Source organism: Manacus candei, unplaced genomic scaffold (assembly GCF_025592945.1).
Source record: "Manacus candei isolate 608988 ecotype Guabito, Panama unplaced genomic scaffold, ASM2559294v1 h1tg000166l, whole genome shotgun sequence".
Lineage (NCBI taxonomy): Eukaryota > Metazoa > Chordata > Aves > Passeriformes > Pipridae > Manacus > Manacus candei.
The window spans coordinates 957,571-974,669 of NW_026138214.1; the positions used below are offsets into that span (position 1 = coordinate 957,571).

At 62.3% G+C, this 17,099-nt stretch overlaps 3 protein-coding genes across 3 annotated transcripts in view; 2 read left to right on the forward strand and 1 right to left on the reverse strand.

Annotated features, from left to right (window-relative positions):
* The first annotated feature begins 53 nt into the window (after positions 1-53).
* On the forward strand, positions 54-3,390 carry FDPS (farnesyl diphosphate synthase). Its single transcript, XM_051773122.1, has 9 exons — positions 54-405; positions 994-1,134; positions 1,209-1,289; positions 1,384-1,506; positions 2,073-2,161; positions 2,317-2,389; positions 2,512-2,589; positions 2,668-2,802; positions 3,003-3,390. The coding sequence occupies exons 1-9, from the start codon at positions 55-57 to the stop codon at positions 3,201-3,203; spliced, it is 1,272 nt and encodes a 423-aa protein (XP_051629082.1). The 5' UTR covers position 54; the 3' UTR covers positions 3,204-3,390.
* A 138-nt stretch (positions 3,391-3,528) lies between these two features.
* RUSC1 (RUN and SH3 domain containing 1) lies at positions 3,529-10,607 on the forward strand. The gene is made up of 10 exons (XM_051773099.1): positions 3,529-3,597; positions 4,314-5,920; positions 6,325-6,429; positions 6,824-6,900; positions 6,994-7,168; positions 7,277-7,382; positions 7,475-7,521; positions 7,803-8,811; positions 9,121-9,249; positions 9,945-10,607. The coding sequence occupies exons 2-10, from the start codon at positions 4,387-4,389 to the stop codon at positions 10,111-10,113; spliced, it is 3,351 nt and encodes a 1,116-aa protein (XP_051629059.1). The 5' UTR covers positions 3,529-3,597; positions 4,314-4,386; the 3' UTR covers positions 10,114-10,607.
* Positions 10,608-13,836: 3,229 nt separating this feature from the next.
* ASH1L (ASH1 like histone lysine methyltransferase) overlaps positions 13,837-17,099 on the reverse strand; it is a 65,281-nt gene continuing 62,018 nt past the window's right edge. The window contains exons 26-28 of the mRNA XM_051773333.1: positions 16,803-16,843; positions 15,887-16,188; positions 13,837-15,037 (exon numbers count right to left, since the gene is read on the reverse strand). Of these exons, the coding sequence (XP_051629293.1) occupies positions 14,946-15,037; positions 15,887-16,188; positions 16,803-16,843 (435 nt within the window). The 3' untranslated portion in view covers positions 13,837-14,945. The remainder of the gene's footprint in view (positions 15,038-15,886; positions 16,189-16,802; positions 16,844-17,099) is intronic.

Here is a 17,099-nt window from a genome sequence, read left to right on the forward strand (position 1 = left end):
CCCGCCCCCGCCGCGCTTCTATTGGCTCATCCCACTTGGGCTCATCCTCGCACGATGAAACCGACCAATGGGCACCGCCCCGCGACCGCCCTGCCGGCCCCGCCCCCTGCGCGGTGTACGCCGGGAGTTGTAGTCCGGGCGGCCGCCCCACCAGCGGCCTCGCCCGTGGGCCGGGACTGCGAGTCCCGGCGTGCCCCGCGCGGGGGGCGGGGCCAGCGGGGCCTGAGGGTCCGCGGGCGGCGTGTCCGCGCACGGGGCACCATGAACGGCACCGGCGGCAGCGGCGGCTCCGGGGCGGCCGAGAGAGAGGAGTTCGCCGCCTTCTTCCCGCAGATCGTCCGCGACCTCACGGAGGATGGGCTGGGCCACCCGGAGGTGGGGGACGCCGTGGCGAGGCTCAAGGAGGTGAGCGCGGGGACGAGGGGCGGCGGGGAGGGTCGGGGGGCAACGGGATGGAGTCGGGGAACGGCGGGTCGGGGGTGACGGGCAAGGGTCGGGGGCTGCGGGCAGGACACGGGGCGGAGGGCGGCGGGTCGGGGGGTGACGGGCCAGGGTCGAGGGGGCGGTGGGCAAGGCAAGGGCCGGGGGGCGGAGGGTCGGGGTCGGGGGGCCGGGGTCGGTGGGATGGGGTCGAGGTCGAGGGGACAGGGGACCCGGTCGGGGTGCGGTAGGTCGGGGGAAGACAGGACAGGGACGGGGGGCGGTGGGCAGGGCGAGGGTCAGGGAGCGAGCAAGGGTCGGGGGGAGACGGGCCAGGGTTGAGGGGCGGTGGGCAGGGCAAAGGTCGGGGTCGGAGGGTCGGGAGACGACGGGACAGTGTCGGGGGGGAAACGGGACAGGGTCGGGGGGCTGCGGGCAGGGCAAGGGGTCGGGGGGCGGTGGGTCGGGGGTGATGGACAAGGGTTGGGGGGCGGCGGGCGCGGGACATGGGGGCACGGGGGGATGGTCGGGGGGCTGCGGGCAGGCGCTGCCCCCGTCCCTGCGCTCCCGCAGGTGCTGGAGTACAACGTGCCCGGCGGGAAGTGCAACCGCGGGATGACGGTGGTCGCCGCGTTCCGGCAGCTGGCGGGGCCGGGGCAGCGGGACCCCGAGAGCCTCCGCTGCGCCCTGGCCGTGGGCTGGTGCATCGAGCTGGTGAGAGGCGGGACCCCCCGGGAGGGCACCCCCTGGGCACCCCCCTGCCCCGCCCCTAACCCGGCCTCCCACAGTTCCAAGCCTTTTTCCTGGTGGCCGACGACGTCATGGACGAGTCCCTGACCCGCCGCGGGCACCCCTGCTGGTACAAGAGGGTGAGAGCCCTAAGGAGCCCCTTGATGTCTCTGAGGGGGGTTCTGTGGGGGTCAGAGGAGCTTTGTGACACCTCTGCCTGCGCTCCTGGTGCAGGAGGGGATCGGGTTGGATGCCATCAATGACGCCTTCCTCCTGGAGTCCTCGGTGTACCGGCTGCTGAAGAAGTACTGCGGGGGCAAGCCCTACTACCTGCACCTGCTGGAGCTCTTCCTGCAGGTGAGCCTGGCTCCCAACTCCCTCTTGGCAGCATTTCCCAGGGCCTGGGCCCTTTATGGAGGTTTGTGGGTCTTGAGAGTGTTCCTGGGTGTTCTGCTGGGCATCCAGCCTTCCTTCTGACCCCACAGGGCTCAGGGTCTACACTGTGCTGTTGGGGCTTTGCTGTGGGGGGAATAAATCCAAAAAATCCATAAGTATCAGTGGATGGAATCACTCATTGCTTTGGGTTGGGAGGGACCTTAAATTTCATCTTATTCCAAACTCCCTGCCGTGGCCAGGTACACCTTCCACTATCCCAGGTTGCTCCAGCCTGGCCTTGGATACTTCCAGGGATCCAGGGGCAGCCACAGCTTCTCTGGGCAACCTGTGCCAGGGCCTCACCACCCACACAGGGAAGGATTTCTTCATAATTTCTTTATCTAAATCTCTCCTCTTTGAGTTTAAAACCATCCCCCCTCATCCTGTCTCTTCTGCCCATGTAAAACGTCACTCTCCCTCTCTTTTATCAGCCCCTTTAAATGCTGGGAGGCTGTAACGAGGCCACAAATCCTTTCTCTCCCCTCCAGACGGGCTACCGGACGGAGCTGGGGCAGACTCTGGACCTCATCACTGCTCCTGTGTCCCGGGTGGATCTGAGCCGCTTCAGCGAGCAGCGGTAACGGGGACAGGGGGGCAGAGCTGTGGCTCCTTCCTGGCCGTGCTGTGGCCTCGACCTGATCCAGGGGCTCATTCTGGGGGAGCTGCTGGTCCCTGCTGGCCCCGAGCTGCAGAGCTCGGGCCTTGGGGCTGAGCCTGGTTCCTCTGCTGCAGGTACAAGGCCATTGTGAAGTACAAGACGGCGTTTTACTCCTTCTACCTCCCCGTGGCCGCCGCCATGTACATGGTGAGTGCGGTGGGAGCGGGCTCAGGAGGGGCCTCACCCCCGTGGGAGGTTGCCCAGGAGGGCAGGTGCTGGAAGGCGGGTGCTAGAAGGCTTTATTCCCTTTATTCCACCCCCATCCTCAGGTTGGTATCGACAGCAAGGAGGAGCACGACAACGCCAAAGCCATCCTGCTGGAGATGGGGGAATACTTCCAGATCCAGGTGGGAGGGGGCTCCGTGCCCCTGGGGTGCTTTGCCAGGTGCTGGTTGTGGCACTGAGGTGTTTCCATGGTGGCACAGGATGATTACCTGGACTGCTACGGGGACCCTGCCCTGACGGGGAAGGTCGGCACCGACATCCAGGACAACAAGTGCAGCTGGTTGGTGGTGGAGTGTCTGCGCCGGGTCACGCCGGAGCAGCGGCGGATCCTGGAGGTAAATCTGGGATCACAGACCCGGGAGAGGGGGGTTGTGGTGCCGTAGTCCACACCTGAAGTGCCTGGGTTGTCACCCAGGAGGGGTGGGAGCACAGCAGGGAGAACAAAGCTCCTGCCTCGTCCCGATGCAGCAGCACCGCGAGCTGGGGCTGGGACTGGGGCTGGGGCTGGGTCTGACTCGCTCCGGGTTTTCCTCAGGAGAATTATGGCTGCAAGGAGCCCGAGAAGGTGGCGAAGGTGAAGGAGCTCTACAGTGCCCTGGGCCTGGAGGCGGCTTTCCGGGAGTACGAGGAGCGCAGCTACCGGCGGCTGCAGGAGCTGATCGGGCAGCACGCCCGGCGCCTGCCCCGGGACATCTTCCTGGGCCTCGCCCAGAAGATCTACAAGCGGCAGAAATGATGGGGGGGGGCCTGGCCGGGGGCTGCCGGGCCTTTGCTGAGTGGTGGGGGGGCGTCACCCCCCGCCCGGAGCTGCTCCGTGCCCTGGGTGGGGCCGGGGGCGGGTTTTAGAGGGTGCGATGGGATGGCCTGGGGGATTCATCGATCGCCCCCCCGCCCGTGTGTGTCAATAAACATAAGTTATTGTGGGTGCGTCGCTGCCTGCTGTTGGCTGGGGACGGGGCTGGAGGGCGGGGATGGGGATGTCGCTCCCCCCCGGCGCTTTCCGAGGGGGGGGGATGCCCGGAGCGCCGCCCCCGCCGGCGGGGCGGGGACCGGGCGGCTCCCGGCGGGCGGTGGCGGGGCCGCGGCTCCTCCCTCCCTCCCGCAGCCGCATTCGCCGCCGCAGCGCCGAGGTGAGCGGGGACGGGGCCGGGGATGGAGCCGGGATGGAGCGGGGGATGGGGGCGGAGGGGGATGGGGCGGCCGCGCCCCGGAGCGCCGCTCCCTGTCCCCGGGGCCGAGGGATGCTCGGCGTCGCTGGATGCTCGGGGCCCTGGATGCTCGGAGCGGGCGGATGCCCGAGGCCGGCGGATGCCCGGAGCCGCCCGCCCGCGGTCTCCGCTGCCCGTTCGCTGCCCGCGGCCTCCGGCAGGTGCCTGGGGCCGGGTTCTCTCCCGGTAGGGCCGTGCCCGGCGGTTCCGCGGCGGTTCCCGGAGCCGAGGTCGCCCCAGCCCCCGCGTGCCCGCCGTGCCACCGCCCCCGGCCGGGACCCCCCACCCCGCCACGCCGAGGCTCCAAGGGCATTTTCTCCTTGACGGCATCTCCGAGATGCTCCCGACCCTCTGGAGGGAATCCAGCCCTGGAGCAGCCAGAGCTGCCCGGGATCACGCCTGGGCCACGCTCCAGGGACCAGCGGCCGCTGCAGCTCCTGCCCAGCTGCAGAGCCCTGAGCCCCGTGGGAAGCCACGGGGCAGCCCCTGTCTGGGGCCACATCCCCGTCTCTGACCCCCCCAGCCCCCAAGCTGGGCCCTGCCACAAGGTCACTGCTGTCCCTCTCGCCCTGGCCGTGCGTCTCCAGGTTTGTGCCACTGCGTTTTCCCCTGACCTGGAGGGTGTTTGGTGCTTCCAGGGAGCTGGATGGTGTGAAGACAGAAGCTGTGGGGCTCTCCAGGGAGCCCCTGCACTCCCAGCAAGGCAGCACCATGCTGGCTCCAAAGAAAGGCCTCCTGTGCAACCTCAATCACATCCACCTGCAGCACATCTCGCTGGGGCTGCACCTCTCCCGGCACCCCGAGCTCCAGGACGCAGACGGTCCCACGGGTGGGGCAGAGCAGACCGGCTGCAGCCACTGCCCGGAGAACCATGAGCCGGTGGATGCCAATTCCAACAATCCCTCCGTGAAGTGCCGGTGTTGTGAGTCCCACGGCCCGGAGCCGGTGACGCTCGGGCTCCAGAACCAGGCACTGCAAGGGGATTTCCCCTGCCTGCACAGTGGGGGGGAGGAGGAAGAGGAGGAGGTGGCTTCCCCTTGTGATCCCCCTTGTGATTTGGCTTCCTCCTCCTCCTCCTCCTCCTCCTCCTCCTCTGTCAGTAGCTGCTCCGATTTCAGCTTGGATGACTCCCCGGTCTCCGTGTACTGCAAGGGCTTCTCCATAGAAGAGTGCCAATCCCCTGAAAATCACTCCAGCATCATTCCCATAGAAAATGTCCAGGATGGCGACTCTCTGGCTGACCAGGGTGGGACGGGTGAGGGAAGAGATGCCAACCACAACTCCCCGGGGCTCCGGACACCCAGGAAGAGCCCGGACAGCCTCTGCAGCACCAGCTCGCTCGACTCCCGCTGCGACGAGCCCTCTCCCGGCACAGCAGCACAGGAGACCACCAGCCCCTGTGCTGACCTCGACCCCAACTGCAACCCCCTCCCCGAGGCCGATGCTGCGCCTCCAGCACCGCCCGTGCCGGAACGGCGGGATCCCGGGATGCCGAGCGGTGCCCCGGAGCCGCGGCCCCGGGCTGGGGGTGTCCCCCCTCCCGTGCCCCCCCGGCCCCGGCGGAGGATGCAGATGCTCAGCGGGCACCGAGCGGAGCAGCCGCGGCCGGCGGAGCCCGAGCCCGGCTCGGGTGAGCTCTGCAGAGACGCGGCCCCGAAGACCATCACCTCCTTCCACGAGCTGGCCCAGAGGAGGAAGAGGAACGCGGCCGGGCCCGCGCTGGCCCAGGCCAGGGTTGACCGCAGCGACTGGCTCATCGTGTTCTCTCCCGACACGGAGCTGCCCCCGCCCAGCGAGCTCCTCTCCAGCACCGCGGGCCAGGAGCCGGCCCGGCCCCAGCCCCAGCCCCCGCGGGACGGGCCAGCCAGGCCTCCCGGCCCCCGGCAGAGAGAGGTGACGACGTTCAAGGAGCTGCGGTCCCGCAGTGCCGCCAGGCAGCCCAAGGGCCAGCGGGCAGAGCAGGCCCAGCACCCTCCTGCGCCCCCGGGGTCGGCCCCCGGTTGGGGACCCCCCGCGCCCCCGGGGGGACCGGTGCTGGCCCCCACCGACGGCCACCAGCTGAGGAGGAGACCCCGGCCCAGCCTGCAGCCCATCGCCGAGGGGCAGCCGGGGGATGTGGAGGAGGGGGGGCTGCCCCCGGGGCAGAAGGGACCGGGTGCTGCCCTGGTCCGGAGGCTCGGGGGTCCCGGCAGAGCTCCCGCCGTGCCGGGGGCGGCCCAGAGAGAAGACGAGACCTGCACGGGGGGTGAGTCTGAGTCCCTCCGGGCTGGGTCGGGGGGGGTCTTCCGGAGGGGCGATGGGGGCGATCCCGGGGGGCTCCGGGCCGGGCACGGCCGGGGTCACCGCTTCCCTACGCGCGGGGGTCCCTCCACATCCCCGGCGCGCTCGGCGGGACGCGCGGCCCGGGAGGTGCCGGGGCTGCCCCGGAGCGGCCCCGCTCCGCCCCGCGGCTCCCAGCGCCCTTCCTCCGCCGCGGGCCCGGCCCCGCCGCCCGGCCCGGCCCGGCCCCGCCGCCCTTCGCCCGCCGCCGGCCCCGGGGCTCCATGAGCCGGAGCGACCCGGGCCCCGCCGCCGTCCCCGCTCCTCCCCCGGCCCCGGGCAGCGCTCCCGCAGCGGCCCCGCCTGACCCCGCCGCCCCGCTGTCTCCAGCCAGGCCCGAGCCGCCCAACCCTGGAGCCGCCGCTGGAGCCGCCGCTGGAGCCGCCCGGCCTGGCGGGGGGAGCGCCGAGGGGCCCCACGGGGAGCACACGAAAGGTACCGGGGGACGGGGCTGCGGGGCCGCCCGTCCCGGGGCGGGTCCTGCCCGGAGCCTCGGTGGGGCCGGGCGGGGATGGACAGAACGGGGGCGGAGGGGAAGGACGGGACCCCCGGGGCTGCGGCAGGTGCGAGGGGCCCGGACACCCGCCGCGCTGAGCTGGGGCAGGGACAGGCAGGGACAGGCAGGGACAGGCAGGCAGGGACAGCGCAGGGACAGGCAGCGCTTCCTGCACCAGGCCCGGCCCAGCCCGCCCCCGGTGGGGCCGGAGGACGCGGGTGGGGCCGCCCGCGCCCGTGTCCCCCGTGGGGACGGCGGGTCCCTCGTCCCCGTCCCGTGCCCGGCGGGTCCCGCCGCGCTGACCCCTCCGTCCATCCCTCCCTCTGCCCGCAGCGCTGCTGGTCGCCGTCAGCTCCGCCGTGGACAAGGTGATCGCCCACTTCAGCACCGCGCGGAACCTGGTGCAGAAGGTGAGGGGCTGGGCTGGGCAGGAGGGGCTTTGGGAGCCCCCGAGGGAGGGATGCCCCCCATCCCTCCCCTCTCCCTGTGCCTCCCCACCTCAGGCCCAGCTGGGAGACAGCCGGCTCAGCCCCGACGTGGGGTACCTGCTGCTGCACACCCTGTGCCCCGCCCTCTACGCCCTGGTGGAGGACGGGCTGAAGCCGTTCCAGAAGGATGTTATCACAGGCCAGAGGAAAAACTCCCCCTGGAGCGTGGTGGAAGCCTCTGTGAAGACAGGTGAGGGTGAGGTCGGTGGCACCTGGAGGTGCCTGGAGTCCTGTTCCAGCCTGGGCTGGGGGGAGTGTGTGCCCCGAGCAGTGACTGCCCCTGCTCTGCACCCCACAGGCCCCAACACCCGCTCCCTGCACTCCCTGTGCTGGCACGTGGCCGGGCTGGCCCCGCTCAGCAGCACCAGGCAGAAGTTCCACGCCTTCATCCTCGGCCTTTTGAAGTGAGTGTTGATCCCCCACTCTGACCCTGCTGCCGTGGCAGGTTGGAACAGTTACCAAGGGTTCTAATTTGGGTTCCCTTTGTCTTATTTAGCATTAAACAGCTGGAGCTGTGGATCTCTCACCTGCAGAAGAGCCCAGGTAAGGACACAGTGCCCATGAGCTCCTCATCCAAGCCCTCCCACACCTACCAGGCTGAGAATCCCACACTGGGGTTGGGGTTTCTGTAGTGGATCAGGGATCATAGCTGGGTTTTCCATGCTCGGCTGGGGTTTCCACAATGGATCAGGGCATCATTTTCCATGGAGCATCTTGAGCACAGAAGGTGGTCTGACTGACTGGGACATCCCAGCTGGCTCTGGGAAGAGGGGGTGGCAAGGACAGGTCGTTCTGCCCCTGCCCAGCCCGTCCTTGTCTCCCAGGTGTGATCTCCGTGCTCTACTCACCCACGGCCTTCTTCGCCCTGAGCCAAGGCCCCCTTCCCCACCTCGCCGACGAACTGCTGCTGCTCATCCAGCCCCTCTCGGTGCTGACCTTCCACCTGGACCTGCTCTTTGAGCACCACCACCTCTCCGTGGACGTCCGGCCCTTGTCCCGGCGGTTGGAGTCGCCGCTGTCCCCTCCCCGTCACCCCGTTCCGGCTCGGGGGGCGGCGTCTCTGGAGGGCCAGGGCAGCACCGGGAACAGCCTGGAGGATGAGACCCCCCCCGACGGCCTGGGGAGGGTGGGGGGCGCAGGGGGCAGCACGAGGGCCCGGCCCCACCCGACCATGGGTGGGCTGGTCCCTGCCCCCCCGGTGGGGGCTGCCCTGCACCAAACCCTGCAGCACGTGCTGCGCTGGGGGGACCAGCTCAGCCGCGCTTTGCGGGGAGCTGAGGGACCCCCGCAGAGCCACGGGCCCGAGGAGGGCTCTGGGGGCACCGGGACCGGCCTCAGTGGCTGGTGGGGCCAGCTGAGCCAGTCCTCCAGGATTTACAGTGCTCCCAGCAAGGAGAAGTTCCCCTTGGTGTGGTGGACGAAGCTGCGGGGGAGTGCGGGGGATCCCAGCCCCGGCCAGGCTGTGCAATCCCAAACGCTCCTGAGCGAGGCTGGAGGGACAGAGCTGCAGCTCCTACAGACCAAAGCTGTCCCTGAACGCCCCGGCCCAAAGCCCAGCAGCAGCACTGACACCTCGGGGACCTCTTCCCCTGAAGACCTCGTCCTGCCCACCGGAGCTGGAGCACCCAAGCTGGATGATCCCACTGCTGGAGAGAAGCTCCTGGATCTTTCCCCAGAGCCTCGTGCCAACGGGAACCAGGCAGCACCTTCTGGCCCAGGGTTGGGTGGTCCTGGTCCTGACAAGGGCAGCTGGCTGGGCCGGCTCTTTGGAGCCACCAACCCCTCATCCAGGAGCTTCCCCCCCAGTCCTGACACCGTGTTGGCCAGGTCCAGGTAAGACCCAGCTTGGGCAGGCAGAGGTGGGAAGTGGTGTTTGCTGAGGAAAGGTTTCTGTCCCATGGAGAGCTCCCCACCGGCCTCTCAGGGGTCTTTTACTGCCCCTTGTCCCGGGTTTGTGCTCCTGGGATTAGGGAGTGTCCCGAGTGCTGCTGCCATTGCTCCCAGTCCTGTGGAGCAGAAGCAGCTCCTGGCGGTGCTTTATTGGGCCCTTCCCCGCCCCAGATCAGCAGAACAGTCTGAGCAGGGCGGTGCAGGATGGAAAAGCTCCCAGGTGAGCTTGTGGCTGCCTTTGCTTTGTGGCAGGAGACCGTCCCACTGGCTGTCCCCCAGCCCTCGGGTCCTGGCCGGGGTGGTGAAGGGGCTGGCGCCCGACAGGACCCGCGCTCAGGAGCAGCCGGAGAGGAGCACGGCCCCCCCTCCCCAGGCCCAGAGGTGAGGCAGGACGTGGTTGTATCCAGGGCTGGGAAGCTGGTGGTGGGTTTTTCTGGGTGGGGGGGAGCCGGGGCTGCTCCCAGACAGGGCCTGGGGGTCCCACACAAGGCCTGGGGGTCCCACACATCTCTCTAAGTGAAAGGCACCGCTCCACGTCGCCCACTTTGTTCCTGCACCCCTCGAGGATCCCCATCTCCTGCTGAGCTCTGGGGGAGCCCGTGGCTCTGCCTACCTGGGATCGGTGGTTTTTCCCAGATATTTTTGTGGGGAATTTTTTAGCGTTTTCCCGTGGGTTTTGTGGATTCGTGGCAGCTCGTTTGGGGCAACCCTGTGGCAGCTCTGGCCGGGTCATGGCAGGTCAGATCAGCAGCAGTGCTGTGTCCGAGAGAGCAGGGCGGGTGTGTGGCCACCCCAAACCGTGTTTGGCTGCTTCCCTCCTCCCCAGCCCTCGCTGGCCCTGGCCCTGATGTCCCCACCCCCTCTGCCCCGGAGCTGCTCCCACTCTGCTCCCCATCCCGGGGTCTGCTTGGCAGGACATCCTTGCTCAGATCCCTCCTCAGGTGGCACCTCTGCCTAAGGAGGGGGTCACCAGCTCCTCACATGAGCATCAACCCCCCCCCCCCGAATGCTGTGGGAGCCCCGGGGGTCCTCGGGGTCCCTGGGGAGGCGAGTCCCCGATGGTGATTGTGGTGCAGGGCAGTTCGGGCACTGTGCGACCACACGGGCACTGCCGACGGGCACCTGAGCTTCCAAAAAGGGGACATCCTGCAGCTGCTCTCCACCGTGGATGAAGACTGGATCCGCTGCTGCCATGGAAACAGCACCGGCCTCGTTCCTGTTGGTTACACGTCCCTGATTTTGTGAGGAGGCGGAGGAGACCCGAGGAAGCGGCTGAGCTTGGCGGAGCGGGGAAGGGATGTCTCCTGCCGCGGCTTCACCACTTCCAGGGCTTTATCACCCTCGGGGCTTCACCACCTCTGGGGTTTCACCACCCCCGGGGCTGGCGGCTCCCAGGGGCCCCGGCCCTGTGCCCGTCCCTGCTGCTCCTCCGCACGACGTCCCGTCCGCCGGCACCGCCCCGGGACCCTCCTCGGGAGCTGCTCTGGCTCACGGTCCCTCAGCTGCTGCCCACGCCTGTGCCAGGCCGGGGACGAGCCCTGCCCCTGCCTGGGCACTCACAGCCCTGTGTGTTATCTCCATGCCATCCTGTCTTGCCACTGCTGCCACCTCCACGTGTCCCGCTGTGCCCCGGTGGCCCCGGCCGGCCCCGCGCTGCCCCAGCACTCTGTACATAAGTTGTAACCACAGGAATGAGCTTGTTCCACTGGGAAAAGGCTGGAAATAAAGGTTGTGACTCACGTGTCCGCCTGTGTGAATGGATCGCTGGGGCTGGGAGGGCTGGGAGCGGCCACGTGGCTCATCCCACTGTGGGTGGGCCGGGCTGGCCACGCTGGAGGTGCTCCCGTGGGAGCAGCCGGGGGTGCCAGGGCTGTGCTGGTGCTGGGACAGCAGCCAGGGAGCGTGGGGAGGCCTCACACCCCGGCAGAAGGTGCCCAGGCTCCTCCACAGCGTGGGATGAGGCGACTGCAGCCAGGAATAGTCCTGGAGAAACACTCGCCAGTTTGGCTGCTGGGGAGCAGCCCCACGCACTGGGAGCTGCACTGGGAGCTGCACTGGGAGCTGCACTGGGAGCTGCACTGGGAGCTGCACAGCGCCGGGAATGGTCCAGGGTGGTTGGTTCAGTTGTTTGTTCAACTAATCCTCTCACTGCCACAGGATGTCAGGAGGGGCTGGATGGCTTCGATTTTTATTTTTTTCCGGGTTTTTTTTCATTGCTTGTGATGTCGCCCCAGGACTCACAGTTCGTACCGGGCTCCCCAGTAAAAGAGAGACGTGGCCGTGCCGGGGAGCGCCGGGGAGTGGCCACACAAGGGCAGCCGCTCGTCCCAGAGGCAGATTTGGGCCTCTGCTCCCTCCCATGGCCAGGAGCCACATTTCACCCCTCTGAGCTCCCGTTCGGGTGGCAAAGAGCCGCTGTGTCAGCGCCCGGGCTGGGACCTGCTGTCAGGACAGAGCCGCTCTCCTTTTATTCTGTTCTCCTTCTCACTTCCCTCTCTGGAATTTTTACTCAGACGAGGGACATCATATCCTAATTGGAATGTTACTCGACTCGCCTCGAGGAGGTTTGATTGAAACCCACAGCTGCTCCTGGACTTGGAAATGGGGTCACACCAGGAGGGGAAGGAGCCAGGCGGTATTTCTATTTTTTTTTTAATTAAACAGCCCTGCAAGGCTTGGCTGGAGCCTCGGGTTTAGAAGGAAGGTGAGTGTAGGGGTCAAGCCCAGCGTTTTCACGGCCACAGAGAGTCAGGCACCGGGGTTTATATCCTGGGGACAGAATTTGTGGATTTAATGGTTCCTGTCCCATCCTGTCTGTGGTTGTGCACCCTCCAACCCCACACGGGGACTGTGCTGCCGTTGTCCCTCCTGCCACTTCTGCACCACAGCAGAGCTACTGGCACCAGATTAAATCCTCCAAAGTGCCACCACCCACCCGGCACGTGGGTGTTTGGGAGCTGGGGCAGCGCCTTGGGAGGGTGGGAATTGGAGCTGGAGTGCAGCAGGAGGTCGAGCCAGGGCAAGGACAGACCCTCAGAGCCCTGGGATCGTGGAATCAAAGAATCACAGAATCATTAAGGCTGGAAAACACCTCCAGGATCACCGAGGTGTCCCATCCCCACCTTGTCCCCCAGCCCAGAGCACTCAGTGCCACATTCACTCCTTCCTTGGACACATCCAGGGGTGGGGACTCCCCCACCTCCCAGGAGCCCAGTCCAATCCTTAACAACCCTTTCCAGGAGGAAATTCCTCCTCGTGTCCAACCTGCCCCTCCCCTGGCACAGCCTGAGGCCGTTCCCTCTCATCCCATCCCTTGTTCCCTGGGAGCAGAGCCTGACCCCCCCCGGCTCTCCCCTCCTGTCAGGGGGTTGCAGAGCCAGAAGGTCCCCCCTGAGCCTCCTTTTCTCCAGGCTGAGCCCCCCCAGCTCCCTCAGCTGCTCCTGCTGCTCCAGCCCCTTCCCAGCTCTGTTCCCTTCCCTGGACACACTCCAGCCCCTCCGTGTCCTTCTTGTCACGAGGGCCCCAAAACTGACCCCAGAGTTTGAGGTGCCCGGCACTGCCCTGGCCCTGTGGCCACCGTGGCTGCTCCAGAGGAGGTGCCACTGCCCTCCCTGCCCACCTGGGCTCACGTCCAGCCTCTGTCTCCAGCACCTCCAGGGCCTTTCCCAGCTTTCCCAGCCCCTCTTTCCCCAGCCTGGAGTGTCCCATGAGGTTGTTGTGACCCAAGGGCAGCTCCTGGCCCTTGTCCCTCACCCCGTGGATCCAGCCTGTCCAGACCCATCCTGCCCTCGGCACATCCCCATCCCACCCCCACGGCAAAGAAAACCCCCCGAGCCAGCCGTAGGAAAAGATTTTTTTTCCATTTAATACTAGACTCTCAGGATTGAGATGCAGGCTTTTTATGCAATTACATCCAATGTTAAAATTGGTAATACATAATTTACAAAGATTAACATCAAAACAATGATCTATTTAGATATGCTTTGTAAAAAGGAAATATATTAGCAGCATTTATTTTCAGCAATCACACAGCCTACACCCATGCAGACTAAGGTTCAGCTCTATTTGCAGTAACGTAGTGCTTCCTGGCTCCGGCGGCGATCCTGGGGACACAACGGGTCTGCTCAGTATTATAAAATAACCGAAAAATAAAAAAAGTCATTAATTTCTACACCAGTAAGAAAAAACAAGTTCTTTTGCACTTACCTAACATTTGATTGTCTAAAAAACATTTCGTTTAGTCTTTCAACAAAAGAAAGATAAAATGACAGAGCTAGTGTCTCGCTTCTGTACGCACTTTATTTTTTTTAATTTTTTTTTTTAAAAACTTTTTTTAGTGTTTAACACCATTGGAGACAATGATTTTTTTTTTTTTTTTTCTGTTTGAAACTAAATGAGACAACTCGAGGGTCTGGACATGCGATATTCCTACTACACGCACGAGTATTTTATACTCAGGGTTCCTGGTACTGTACAGTGCTTCTCTACAGTAAGAAAATATTCCAAACTATTTTCTTATTTCTTTTTTTTTTTTAATAAAATATTTTTTTTTTCTCAAAGGGGTTTTTTTTTCCTTTCTTTTTTTTTTCCCTTTTTTTTGCTTTTTTTTTTGCCTTTTTTTTTTCTTTTTTTTTTTTTTTTGTTCCTCCTCTTTTGAAATCAACACGTAAAAGTTAATGGAATGAGTCATGTTCCACTAAGAGTAAAATAATTATAATAATAACAAGAATGTACAGTAGGACGAGCTTGGTCCATAAAAAGGAACATGTAACTACGGTATTGCTTTACATCCACGCAGCAGATATATACAACTTGGCACATTAAAAACTGGATTTCTTATAAGAACACCTAAAACAGGACTGTTTATATGCATGTGTACGTCTGAGACAGGAAAGCAAAGCCACGTCCAGGGGCAGCGGGTGCCTCCCACCCCCCATCCCGCCCCGGGGGCTCCGGGATTTTGGGATAACAGGGGTGGGAATGGTGGGGGACCCCTGGCCAGGACGTTCAGCTGTCCACCAGCACACGAGGGTAGTGTTAGCATTGATATATTCTACAGCTCACGACAAACACTCGCTCGGATACTGCCTGACGGGCACGGAGTGAAGGGTTCCTTGGTTTTGTATTCCTTTTTTTTTTTTTTTGTCCTTGTTTTTGTCATTTTTTTTTTCGTTTTTTTTTCCTTTTTTTTTTTTTTCCTTCCCAACAGGTTTTTTTAAATTTGCACAACACACGAGACACACGAGAAAACCACAGCTTATCCAAAAAAGAACCAACAGCAACGGCGGCGTCAGGATCCGACTCGCTTCTTATAAAACTCCTCTGCAGAAAAAAAAGCGGGGGGGAAAAAAAAACCCAAAAGAACGAAAACAACCCCCAAAAAAACCCCTCACGCCCCGCCCCTCCCTCCCTTCCCCCTGCACAGCCGGTGCCTCATCCCAGCTCCTGCCCAGCTCCTCCCCGGCACAGAGCACAGAGCACAGGGACCGGCCCACGGGACCCCCGGGCTCGCTCTTCTTGGAACTTGTGCAAATCAGAGGCTTTTCTGGGGCAGCCTTTCACTCTGAGCCACTGGGCCTCTCCCCTCCCCTCTGGATTCCCTCCCCTGGCGGTGCTGGTGCAGCCCCAGGTTCTCAGTGGCCGTGGGGAACACCCCCCTCAGAGCAACTCAGTCCTTTTTTCTCCTCTCACCTCCCCAGTTTTTTTTCTCTCTCTCTCTTTTTTTTTTTTTTTAAATTTCTTTTTTTTTTATTATTTTTTTTGTTTTGCTTTTTTTTTTTCCTCTGAGTGGGAATATCAAGCAAAAAATAAATTAAATTTGACCATCCTGGACAATATAACCACGAGGTTTCCTCAGTACCTAACATCAATACAAGGCACGCCCACCAACACACACACCAAGAGCACTGCAGAGCAGGGCAGGGCGCTGCCCCGGCCCCTTTAAGTGCTGCTGTTTGGAGTTCTGTCCCTTCGCGGCCGCCTCCTCCCCCCGGGCCGGCTCGGAGGAGGTCGGGCCGCGGCTCCCGGGGCTCGGCAGCCCCCCAGGTCACAGCCCCCGAGCTGGGGTGGCCCCGCCGTCACTTCCTGAAGCTGCTCTCGGGGATGCTCAGGGTGCGGCGCCGCAGTTTCCTGCCCGATCCCTCCTCCAGCAAGTACGTGACGTCGATGGCTGCAAGGAAACACAGGCCGGGGTGAGAAAGGGGGATTGGGAAGTGCTGCACCAGCGGGAAGGGGGGAAAACACCCCCGGACCGTCGAGTCCGAGCTGGGACCCATCCCCGCCCCGTCCAGCCCTGTCCTGGACACGAGGAGCAGCTTTCCTGTTCCTTTATTCCTGGGTATTTGAGGGGTATTTCCATCCACACTGATATCCAATATCCAAATATATGCAAAACACCCGAGACTGGATTTAGCCCCGAGCTGTGGCTGGACCAGACAACCCCCAGAGACCCTCCCAGCCCTGATTATTCATCAGCCCATGACTGTTTGGGCACTGCCAGGGCATGGAAGAGACTGGGCAGGGCTCATCCCAGGCTTTAAAACTGAAAGCAGAGACACATTTAACCAGAGCACCCACAGCTCAGACAACACCTCCAGCAGGTGCTCAGAACACAAGAAAAGCTCATAAAAGGTCAAAAGAGACTCTCCAAATTCTCCTCTTTGGCATATCTGTTAGTTCCCCAGTTGTAAACATGGAATGATGGGGGGGGGTTATTAAAAATATTATACAAAAATATTATACAAAAAATATTATACAAAAATATTATACAAAACAGTGCCAAGTGGTAAGAAACTTCCCTTGGGTTCTAGTTGCATTTATGTTGCAAAGGAAAACGTGGCTGCAAAAAACCCCACCTGATTGTTCCTAATGCCCACCAGCAATAAATTAATTAATTTTAAACAAATAAATTTTGTTTAAATAATAAATAAATAAATGAATAAATTTTTAAATAAACCACAGTAATTCTACCAACACAGTGCCCAGCGAAGCAAACCCAGACCTGAGCCTGAACTCTCACCGTTTTTCCCTGGGATTTTCTCTAGGAGGTTGAGCAGGATCTGGTTCAGCCTCTCCCTCTGGAGGTGCCTCCTCTCCTCGGGGCTGCAGAGCTGCCTCGTGTCCGAGGGGGCCTCCTCCCCCTTCTTCTCTGCCTCGCAGCCCTCGCTGGGCACCGGCTCCTTGTCGGGCTCCTCGGGGCCGGGCAGCTCCCCTGGCACCTGCTCTGGGGCTCCCAGCACCTCCTCCATCAGGGGCAGAGCGTCCTCCTCTTGGTTTAAGTCTTTGATCTGTGGTTTTGAGCGATCTGATTTCCAGGATGACCTGGAGGAGAAGGGTTTGAAGAGGTTTTTTTCAGACCCTCACCCAAGAGGCCGATTCCCGGCGAGGCCAGGACTGCTCCCTGGAGCTCAGCACTTCCCTCAGTCCCTGCACCCCTCACACCCCCAGGTCCCCCCCAGCCTTGTCTGCACCCCACAAACGCAGCTGTGACAAACAAATGGCTTCTTATTTCCATTTGGGAAGGTTTTTGTCTCCAGAAGCCCAGCCCAGAGCTTACTGGGGCTTTCCTGGAACAGCCACGGCCCTCAGAGGGTGTTTTTACAGCCTCTGACAGACATGGAACAGCACAACTGGGATCTGGGCTCCTCCATGTGGGAAGGAGAAGCCTCCTCTGCTGGGCAGCTCCACACTCAGCTGCTTTTGCTGACTTTCAAATGGCTCCTGTTCTCTTCCTGATGTGCATTATTAAGGAACACTTCTCTAGGCTCTCCCTCCTCCCTTGTTCCCTTTTATCTCTCTGGAAGCTTAGAGAGCTTTAAATAATTTAAACTCGAGGTTTCCACAACCCCCAGGGGAAATGGGCAGGAGGAGAGTGAACACCACAAACAGGATTCTCTCATCTCTTCTCCCCAAACAATCTGGGAGGTGACACTCACCTGCCTCCATTTCTCTTGTAGTTGTCTGGCACATAATGAGGCTGCAACAGCAACAAAGATTGTGGTTAATACCAAAGCAAATTCACAGTGGAAGAAAGTGCTGGTCTATCAAATACTCTGGAAATACCAATGCAGGACACCCTGGGAATGCTGGCGTGTCTCACACATCAGACAACTCCAAAGGAGAAGGAATAATCACGTAATAAGGACAATCAGAGCCAGACTTACTCCATTTTTCCTATCTTCTAAATAAATTTCAAGCCACAGACCATCGTGGTACAAATCCCCTTTGCTTTC